The sequence below is a fragment of the Diadema antillarum genome, unplaced genomic scaffold, assembly GCF_040938485.1.
Source record: "Diadema antillarum isolate AM-2024a unplaced genomic scaffold, OU_Dant_1.0 seq00001438_RagTag, whole genome shotgun sequence".
Taxonomy (NCBI): Eukaryota; Metazoa; Echinodermata; class Echinoidea; order Diadematoida; family Diadematidae; genus Diadema; species Diadema antillarum.
In genome coordinates this window covers 741,571-752,209 of record NW_027272188.1, presented here as the reverse complement: position 1 = coordinate 752,209, position 10,639 = coordinate 741,571, and the positions used below count along the sequence as shown (strand labels likewise).

General features: G+C 37.1%; 1 protein-coding gene across 1 annotated transcript; it reads left to right on the top strand.

The window, feature by feature from the left end:
* The first annotated feature begins 7,468 nt into the window (after positions 1-7,468).
* LOC139709478 (uncharacterized) lies at positions 7,469-10,060 on the top strand. Its single transcript, XM_071621438.1, has 3 exons — positions 7,469-7,483; positions 8,176-8,442; positions 8,576-10,060. Exons 1-3 carry the CDS (start codon positions 7,469-7,471, stop codon positions 10,058-10,060), a joined length of 1,767 nt encoding a protein of 588 aa, XP_071477539.1.
* Positions 10,061-10,639: the final 579 nt, after the last annotated feature.

The window sequence follows — 10,639 nt, the reverse complement described above, 5'->3', positions numbered from 1 at the left end:
CCTCACCAAAAACGATTAAGGGGTTATCAAATCAAACTGAAATTAAGAATGCTCTGTATAATCTATTCATGCCTTATACGAACTTTGAAAGCTGTAGCATCATCCTTTCCAAAGTTATTGCAGTTGAAAGTGAAGAGTGTGTGAAGGGTTTTTTTTTTAAGGAAATAAAAATGGACCTAAATCACACGATTCTATACAGAACACAAAGATAACTGTTCTAGCAAAGGTGCTAAAACACAATTTCTCATTCTATAATCCCAAACTTTGAAATATGAAGAACTCAAGTTCGACTAGGTTGACCCATTTCACCTATCCTGAGTTCTCACAGAAAACTAGGGCGTGCGACTTTTTCTTGGTTTTGTCATGCACGTTCATATTCAAGGTGTACAATAAAATCATGCACACAAATGACAGGTCAAAAATTGAAGCGGGACACTATTGATGATATTATTTGTTCTTCAATAATTCATTTGTAATATGTGAATGATCTTGAAAGGTCAAAACCCGCGAAAACATATAAAACCAATGAGCTTTGAAGGAAACTCAATTAAACGCATACCGTGACTCCACTGAAATTAAAAATAGCAATGAAAGATTGTAAGCTGAGTATTTAACTGAATACCACATAAACATCCCATGCCGTTATTACTACAAAATAATATATTTCGTCATAACCAGCCTTCATACACGTGACGTATAGTATACTTTTGCTATTTACATTTGCTCAACACTTCAGAAGAAAACAACAACTCTGCAACAAATTGCATTGGTGCAGGAAACGTGTCCCGATCATGATACCCATACATAAGATAAACACACAAACGCACATACATGCACACCATACACACACAGACACAAATGCCAATCTGGTGATCATTGTTACCTTGAGCGCATATTTAGCTTTTGCCGATTGTTGTCATTTTTTTATATTTAGTGCGTAAATTGTAATCAGACTGAAGATGATATGCAGACAACAGAGATGATAATTTGGATGGTAGTGATGAGGATGATTAAAAGTATGATGATTTTGTTGATGCTTCTGAATGAGAAGGAAAATTACGAAAAAATTACGTTTTGAAGGGCATAATCTGATAGAGGAACGTATATATACTTTAATGTTACTGCTCGTTGCTCAAAATGGTGCGTTTGTAGACGTGAAATATGTACACATAGTATTTCTGTAATGTGGAGGCTTGTTTGTTACCCGCTTAATTTCATATATCTCAGGTTAAGACGAATGGGCATAATCATAGAAATATATAAGTAAACTTTTCACGCACACACACATACATGTATATTTATATGTATAATATATATATATATATATATATATATATATATATACATATATATATATATATACATATATATATATATATATATATATATTTATATATAATATATATATACATGTATTATATCTAATTCTGGAGTTCTTCTAACGTACACTTAATATAAATAGGTTCCACATCTGAAGGCGATTCCCAGGTCAGCCCATGCTATTTCACATCGTTTAACACAACACTGATTATTCTTTACATCATTATTCAGCAGAGTACAATGAACTTATGTACAGGAATACCAGGTCAACATGTAGTGCATTGTATGTGATATCATTTAGTCTTTCATAATTCATTTGCGATATGGAAATGATTTTGAAAAGGACCAAACTGGTGAACACATCTAAAAACCAATGAGCTTTGAAAGAAAGCTCGTTAAACGCACACCGTGAATTCATTAATGAAGACAAAGAAGGATTGTTAGCTTAGTCTCGCTGGATTACCACACAAACATCCTATGTCATTATTATAATAATTGCAATTCGTCACTGCCAATCTTGGTGCACGTCTTTGTTATTTGTATTTGCTAGAACCGTGAAAAACTCCTCCGTTCCAGATGTGGGGGTGTGGGAAATGTACCCTGATGCCACCAACCCATAAATAAACACACGCACACACACACACACACACACACACACACACACCGTCATTCTTATCACCATTCTTATGTTACGTGAAACTATACATTACTCTGTGAGATGAAACATATTTTGTTGTTAAAGGCAATAGTAATAATATTCATATAGATTGATGACATTTGCTCCTGCGAAAATTATAGTCTCTCCAGTCTTATTTTCTTCAAGAACTTATAGGATTAGGGCGAGTTTTGCGATAGGGTTTGGTGTGAGGATTAGAATTAGGGTTAGGGTTATGTGTGGGCAGAATTTATACTTGGAAAGGAGTACAGATATTTCATGGGAGCAATTGTCGCAGAAGGAACTGTCATGGAACCTACATATAGACCATGTAGACTACCCTTTAGAATTTGTAGGAGCCAAGGTTTTCTGTCGAGATAAACATTATGAACTCAGTGAATGTTTAACACTATTCATATCAGTGTTGGACAAGGTTATAAAGGACCACTTTAATTGTCCATGCCACACTATCGATGGACTTTTTTTTCTTAAGAGATTATAACAAAGTCCATATATATATAATGGCAAAGATGTTATGTCTCACATTGCTTTCTGGTTTTCCCTTGTGAAGTTGTCACTGGACGAGCAACGTGCATAAGGCAATTTCATGTTTAACATGTTACTGAACACTACGATTGAATGAACCAGGAAGTACAATGTATAACAAGTGCCTTTCTGAAAAGCATTAATTTTCTTGGCTTGGCTCACGTCAATTCAAACTAGAGGTGCAGATAACAATGAAACTCATCGGAGTATTACACAAACAGATACAAAGAGGATGAATGCATATACCATGTTTGTCATTCCCATGCATGAATTCAATTGCCTGATGTGTGTTCTGATTCATGTTCAAGTGAGTTGGACAATCGAATTTCCAGAACTGAAACTACCGCTGAACAACTACAAAATAGGTTTTTTTCAATTGACGCCCATCCTACGAGACTACAATGTTACAAACAAGCTACATGTATCTCATCCTCTGCTTTTCGAGTGTTTCGACTCAATGCAGCATGAACAGTGGGACATGCTTATAAAACATTATTGTAAACAGGACTAGAACGACAACAAAACAAAATCTGAAACAAAGGGAGAAAGCCACAATGAAATCTTCGTGCAATAGGATCCACTATACAAAAGATGTAGGTTCTCATGCACTGTAAAAAATTTGTTTAGTTTCTAAACACCTAACTAAACACTTTTCTGTGACAGTTTAAAAACACTGCGACGCGTTTATATATTAAACATGTTTAGAAACTAAACACATGCTGTGTTTATTTTCAGCACACCCTAGGTGTTTATCACACACACATGTTTATGTTTTAAACGGTTCTGATGTTTAAGAACTAAACACCTGCTCTGTTTATAGCCTAAACACCAAACGTTTACACCATAATCACTCACAGTGTTTAAATACTGAACACCGCACAGTCACATAATCACCCACAATGTTTAAGATCTAAACACTGAACCAAAAAATAAACATGACGCACTGTTTACTATGTAAACACTGCGACATGTTTATTCGCTGTGACAGATTAAAAACACTGCGACATGTTTATTTGCCATTTTAGTGTTTATTCTCAGAACACATGTCTGATTTTTAGATCGATCACAAAATTGCATACACTAAACATGTGACATGTTTACATATTAAACATCGCAATTTCTCAGTGTTTATATGATACATGTTTACACCTTATACATGCTGAGTGTTTATATGAGACATGTTTACACATCATACATGGTAATTTCCACGTGTTTATACGAGACATGTTTACACATCATACATTCATACATGCTAATTTATACGTGTTTAAATGAGACATATCATCATGCATGTTAATTCCCATGTATTTATTAGTGTACAGTGGATTGTTTCCACTTTGTTTTTGTTTTTTGCATGGAATGGGATAAACGCATAACATTATATAGAATTTACCCAGTATGTACCAAATCATCAGCACACTTACATCGCATAATACCAGGGAAGACCTGGGTTAGCTTTCACAAACATTTTGGCTACAGGAGGCAAAGGCAATTCTCTGAATGCAAGTTATCAAAACATCAGTCAAACTTGGGCAATATCTAATGAATAATACTAGTAAGTTAAAATCCTTTAAAGGGGAAATCGAGTCCAATAAATAAGATAGTCTGATAAAAAAGAGTAACGTTTAACAGTAAAAAGTTGAATGAAATCGGATGAAAAATAAGGAAGTTATAAAATTTTGAAGTTTTGCTAATTTCTGCAAAGCAGTTAAAAGTGGATATGAATATGCAAATGAGTGAGTTGACCATGCCATATCATTGATCGTATACAAAAAAAAAATGATGAAATTCAATGTTTATGTTAATGAAATGTGAAACATTATGGTATTGCTGGTTGAATAACTTCAGAAAAGTGATCAGTTAGATAGACTATATCAGGACTTGAGCCTCGGGAATAGTTGCGTTTGAATGAAAAACTTGAAATTAAGTAAGTTGTGAGGGATTGACATGCCCACGTTGCCATTTGCATATTCATATCAACCATTCAAGAACTGTTTCCTCAAAAATTAGCGAAACTTCAAAATGTCATAACTTCCTTATTTTACATCCGATTTCGATCAAAATTTTACCAATGAACTCTTGATATTTCACTCTTTCTTATCAGACTAACATGTATTTGGACTGGATTTCCCCTTTAAATATTGCCATGTTTTGCTATACGACACCATACTGAGTTAAATGCAAGATACCTGGCAGTCACTGGCCTGTACACGAAGACGTAAATGAAATTCTCTCCTATACACACAGTAAAATTTGTATATGCAGGAAATGGCACACAACTCATTTTGGAGAAAACAATTATTGCATTTAACAATTACTTTTCAGTCACATGTAATTCTTGGCCTACTTTCAAGAATTGCCGTCTTTCTACTGTATTCAGAACTAATTCTTAGTATTGCAAAAACAAACTAATAAACTTGTTGATTGTGAATTGCAACTCGATGCTTCGGAAGCTTGACATGTATGTAACACCTCCAGGAACATAACTGCAGTCTGTGAACAAATACATGCCGACCTTAAAGATTGCATCAATTATTGGCAAAGTGCTTTGGGGTGTACCCGAACCAGATTAGGCTCACGGCAAATTATACCATGCACAACACTATGGTCGTATTGGTACTGATCAGGGAGTGTAGATGATGCACTCCATCATAAAGAGACCAAAAAAAAAAAATGTTTTCACTGTATTTAGCCTGTGGTGAACATCTGCACTCCCTGATCAGTACCAATAATGGAACTTAAATACATACATGATATTGTTCTTTTCACTGCGACGATCACTGATAGTACATGTAGGCTAACAGTACTGTATGGATTTTTCACTTTTGCTATTTTGAGAGAAATATTAGAATGTTAGTGGATTTCAAGGGGTGAGTGAGAAAAAACTTCTACCCTGCTAGAACCTTGGAGAAAGAAGTCAAACTCAATGGGTATACATGAATAGTCTATTAGAGTCTAATTAGTCTCATCATACTCCACATAATCATGGTATGGAGGGCTACTTTCAATGTCGACACAGCAGAATTTTTGGTAAAGACAAGAGGATATGAACAAAGAAAAAATAATGCATTGCAACTGGAGGCGGGAGGGTATGCAAGGCTGTCATGAACACGCGATGTGATCAGCAAGACTCCTCCCTTGTCAATTTGTCAGTCAGTTGGAAGACTCCTCCCTATTCTCCATACATGTAGTACTACATTTCTAATACCTCTCTCCATGTCACCGATTTCAAGAATATCTCAGAAAGAAAATATTAACTACCGGATACTGCATTTCCTATCAGGTCTACAAGAAAATTGCAAAGAATTCCAAACAAATCCAACTACTGGCCTCTTATTTGCGTGCAATATCTGCTGATTGTATTGGAAGCACCTGAGGGGGAAGAAAATGAAATGGCAGATATTTTGATTTGACTTGTTTTGATTTCTATATTCCTTTTTGCACAAGAATATAACAGAAAGCTAATCGAACGAAGTTCTTGAGTAATATCTTAACAGTGAATTACAAGGACATTGGTTAATGAATAAAATGAAGTGAATAAAACTGTTTTTCTTAATAGTGCAAAACGATTTCGAGAGAGTGTCTTTACATATTAGATAAAATTACAATTTTACGTACCAGCTGTTAAAAAAAAAGACAATTACACATATCTATGAGCAATAAGAATGCAGGTGACCATTATCGTAAGCACAGAGGACAATAGAATCGCTTTGTTTTGGATATCCCTGCCATTTCAAAACAAATTTTCATCAAAAAAGCATTGAATTCATCTTCGAATTATATAGGCCCCCTACCTTCATATTTCTTTAGAGGTTCGTCATTATGTAATACACACACGCATTTACACACACAAGGAGAACTGAAGCCCCGTCGCATACAAAACCCTATCATCCCCCATATGATTTACTTTATTCTAGTATACAGGTTTAGATGCACACTGTCAGTGAAGAAAAAAAAACAATAGAAAGGTTGCTCTAACAGGTGGGATGCCTCCTAATAGGTCTGTAGTGCATCATGACGATGTGAGACATCACATGGCTAGCGGGAAAAAGATTATTAACATTCAAAATTATTATCCACGGTTCATTTCCTTCATATGGCATGTAGGCCTATAGATATACTGTATATCAGTATATCTTGCGATGTCCTCGTAATCCTCAGATGTTTGCACTTTTAGACGGGTTGTATAGAAGTAAGCGCATGCATATTTCAGTCTAATCCAGACAGGTTTGGCGTGATCCCTGATCAATTCTTCCATGACGTACTGGTGCTGGTAAAAAGAAATGATTACACAAGGAAAACAAATCAGGTGGCTTTGCAATACAATGGACTTAACTGCTCCCATAGATTCTGAAAATGAATGGATAGCAAAGAAGTTGACTGAATCCATAAGCAAGTTCAAATTAAAAGGAATGACAGAATCCCTTCATCACATTAGCACTTAGTGTCTTGCGTCAGTTTTTACTTACTTTGCTGAATTTTCTGGATATAATTCAAGTCTTTTTGTTGTTACTGTTGCTTCTTTCTTATTCATCATCATTATCAAGCAGAGTTACGACCATTACTGTATCCTTTGTCTCTTGAGTGAAGATTTTCACATCTGTAATTTACACTTTCAACAATATTTGCAATAAATCAATTTTCCATATTTATTTTAGCTAATGGATTGGATTCAGGAGTCAGGAGTAGGTAATTCCCCCCCCCCCAAAAAAAAAAAAAAAAACCAAACAAACAAACAAACAGAAGAACTTAAGCATCTAAAATCTGCATTTTATAGAAACTCATTTACATGCCCTTTAAGTATGGTTGGGGCACCACCTATCGACAGGGCACCTTCCCATCGACACCCAGCGTACGCATGGCTGTTTGCGTACAGAACGAAAATGTACGCGTGGGACTATGCGTAATACGCTATGAAAATGCACTGGCCTGACCAACCGATCCAAAATGAGGCGAAAGCAGGTAAGAATCTGCATTTAATCGTTATTTATTCCGGTAATAACCTAGTTGTTGCTATAAATTGTTCACACTTACGATTGAAATGCGTCAAAGAATTGATTTATGCTGTTATTTCGCCGAATTCTGCAGCATGTCGTCGCTATCCATCGAATTCTGATAGTGACGTAATAATTCTAGTGTATGTCGCTAGCGCCAGCTACGCTGGCTAGTGGTTCAAGTCCATTTTCCGAGTTATTTTAGAAGACGGGGAAAGGAGTCAGTTACGGAAAAAAAAGAATGCAAATCTGATTTTGATTTTAAAGGAGTTTATGTATGCCTAATAGGTAAAGACTGAGTGATAGATACAATCATAGTTATTTGGTTAAAAATAACATATGGCATTCAGAATCCCGGAATTTGTTCCGTGACCTACTCAACAATACTGGTGACAGAATATTGGTTGACGAAAGGGTGACGAAAGGGTGACGATAGGGCGATGAGAGTGTGGCGAGAGGGTATAATGTGATGAGAGGTTGAGATGTCATTCTGGGGTGACTAGAATTTGTTAGAAAGAGCTTGAACATTGATGAAAAATTGTTTCACGACAGGATATTTGCAAACACACACACACACACACACACACACACAGGGCAAGAATAATTATTGTTGAAATCTAATGTGATTAACATGAACGTCTGATTTTTCTAATTTTCTAGCCAAATCCCCGACGTCGTCGTCGAAGGAACTACTCATCTCAAAGCTTTGAGAGAGCCCTCGCATTGGTGAAAAAGGGCGTATCAGTGATGAAAGCTGCCTTCAAATGTGGAGTCCCGAGAATCACTCTCCTGGATAGAGTAAATGGGCGCACGCAGAGCAGCAATTTATCCACGAAGCATACAATTTTGACACATGCAGATGAAGCTGCATTGGTTGACCATCTAAAGAAACTAGCATCATATGGATACGGCCTCACCAGAACACAGGTAAATATAATTTCAAACCTAAACTGACAGTCAGTATTTTTATACCAAAATAAACAAACATAAAAACATTATTTGATTTAAGAACTAAACCAAAATTTAATTCCATGTTATTTCTGTCTCTCACTTTCTACAGGTGATTCATCTTGCTACTGACATGGCAGACTCACTAGGAAGACGGCCAATAGAGATGAAAGGCAGACTTCTCTCAAAGAAGTGGTTCCAGCTCTTCATGCGTCGATGGCCTTCTTTGAATCTCACCTCTCCTCGCCGTCTTGAGATGAACCGTGCAAAGGCCACAACAAAGGAAGTGCTCAAAAACTACTTCGGTGAGCTGCAGAGAACCATGCAGAAATATGATCTCCTGGACAAGCCCCAAAACATCTACAACATAGATGAGACAAACTTTAATGCCGATCATAAACCCCCCCAAGTGGTGAGTGACAGAGGTGAAAAAAGATCAAACTCAATAACATCGCATCGGATTGGCACGACAACCATTCTGGCTTGTGGGAGTGCTATCGGCAGAGCACTCCCCCCCTTCTACATCTTCAAGGGGAAACGTAAGATATCTGATCTCATGAATGGTGCACTCCCGGGGTCGCAAATGTGCATGACAGAGAGTGGATGGAGCAATGGTGACGTCTTCAGAAACTACCTAGAACAACATTTTCTGCCATCACTCCCCCCACGACGGGTCAATGAGCACGTCATGATCTTGTACGACGGGCATACATCACATATCTCCATTCCAGTCCTTGAATTTGCCAGAGCTCATCGAATCGTGCTGTTTGTGCTGCCGGCACACACGAGCCACGTTCTACAACCACTAGATGTCGCGTGCTTCGCACCTTTGAAAAGAGCATACAGCACTGAATGTGCTAAGTTCATGCAAACACATCCCGGAGAAATGGTGACCAGATACGACATCGCCCGTCTGTCCTCGTCAGCCTACCTAAGAGCTATGGGACCAGAAAACTTGAAATCGGCATTCAGGAAATCAGGGGTCTGGCCATTGAATCCAAAAGCCGTAGGAATGGAGGAAGCCACAAGACCAAGCTTGTTAGTGACTCCAACAAGAAAGGAAGCAAGCGCCCCACAACATCAGGTCGGACCCATGGGTGACGCCAGACAGACAACACAACAAACGTCTGCAGAAAGCTTTCTGTCGTCAAAAACACCAAGCCCACCCCAGCAGCAGGCAGAAAAGGGGACTCAGAGGAGGGTCACTGTCCACTTCCGGCCATCGGGTGTGTGTGTGTCAGAGGATAGGATCTTCCTCAAGATCTGCAAGGCAAAAAACAAGGGAAAGGAAAGACCCACACAAAAGAAGACATGCCCGACAGATCAACCTGGACCATCAGGAATTTCAACAAAGTCAACAAGGAGGCTCTTTTCCGATCCCTCAGTTACAGACAGCGAGGACATGGAGGAAGATGACAACCCATGCTGTGTTTGCGGGAGGAATACGCCACCACATCCATCGCGGGACCATCTAGAATTCTACTCATGGGTCGCCTGTGACGAGAGTGGATGTTCTCATTGGGTACACCAGAAATACTGCACAGCATCCAACAAAATGTATGGCAAAAATGACACCTACAAATGCCCATGCCATTGAAAAAAAAAGAAAAGATTATCTTGGCATGATAATACATCAGGAGAAATATTGAAAACAGATGTGTTTTGTCTTTTATTTGCACTATGACTCTAATCATCAGTGATCATGACTGTAATTGGTTTTTATGTGTTGAAAGTGCGCTTGTTGATGGTTATGTTTGTTGGCTGTGATCTTACCATGTCAAAGAAATTAATGTATCAAAATAACAAGAGATATAAACAAATTAATGTTTATATCGATCGGCCACACATAATATCAAAATTGCTAAATGAAACATACAAACATATATTCAAAGTGAATAAAGGACAAAAGATATATAACAGCAAAGAATGACATTAACAACTTCACTACATTCCATCAGTTAAAAGGAAGCACTTTATTTTCAAAGGTTAATGGCAGAGGTTTTATTCTCTTTTTTTTTGTATAGGTTGAAAAAAAAAGAAATATACTAAATGTATTATCAGATCATAGAACTGATGCAGAAATTTAAATTTCACATCTTATAATAATTTAAACGTCTACAATACAAATAAATGATAAATAACTTCTTAAAAATAAAAATGTAATTGTATTTAAACG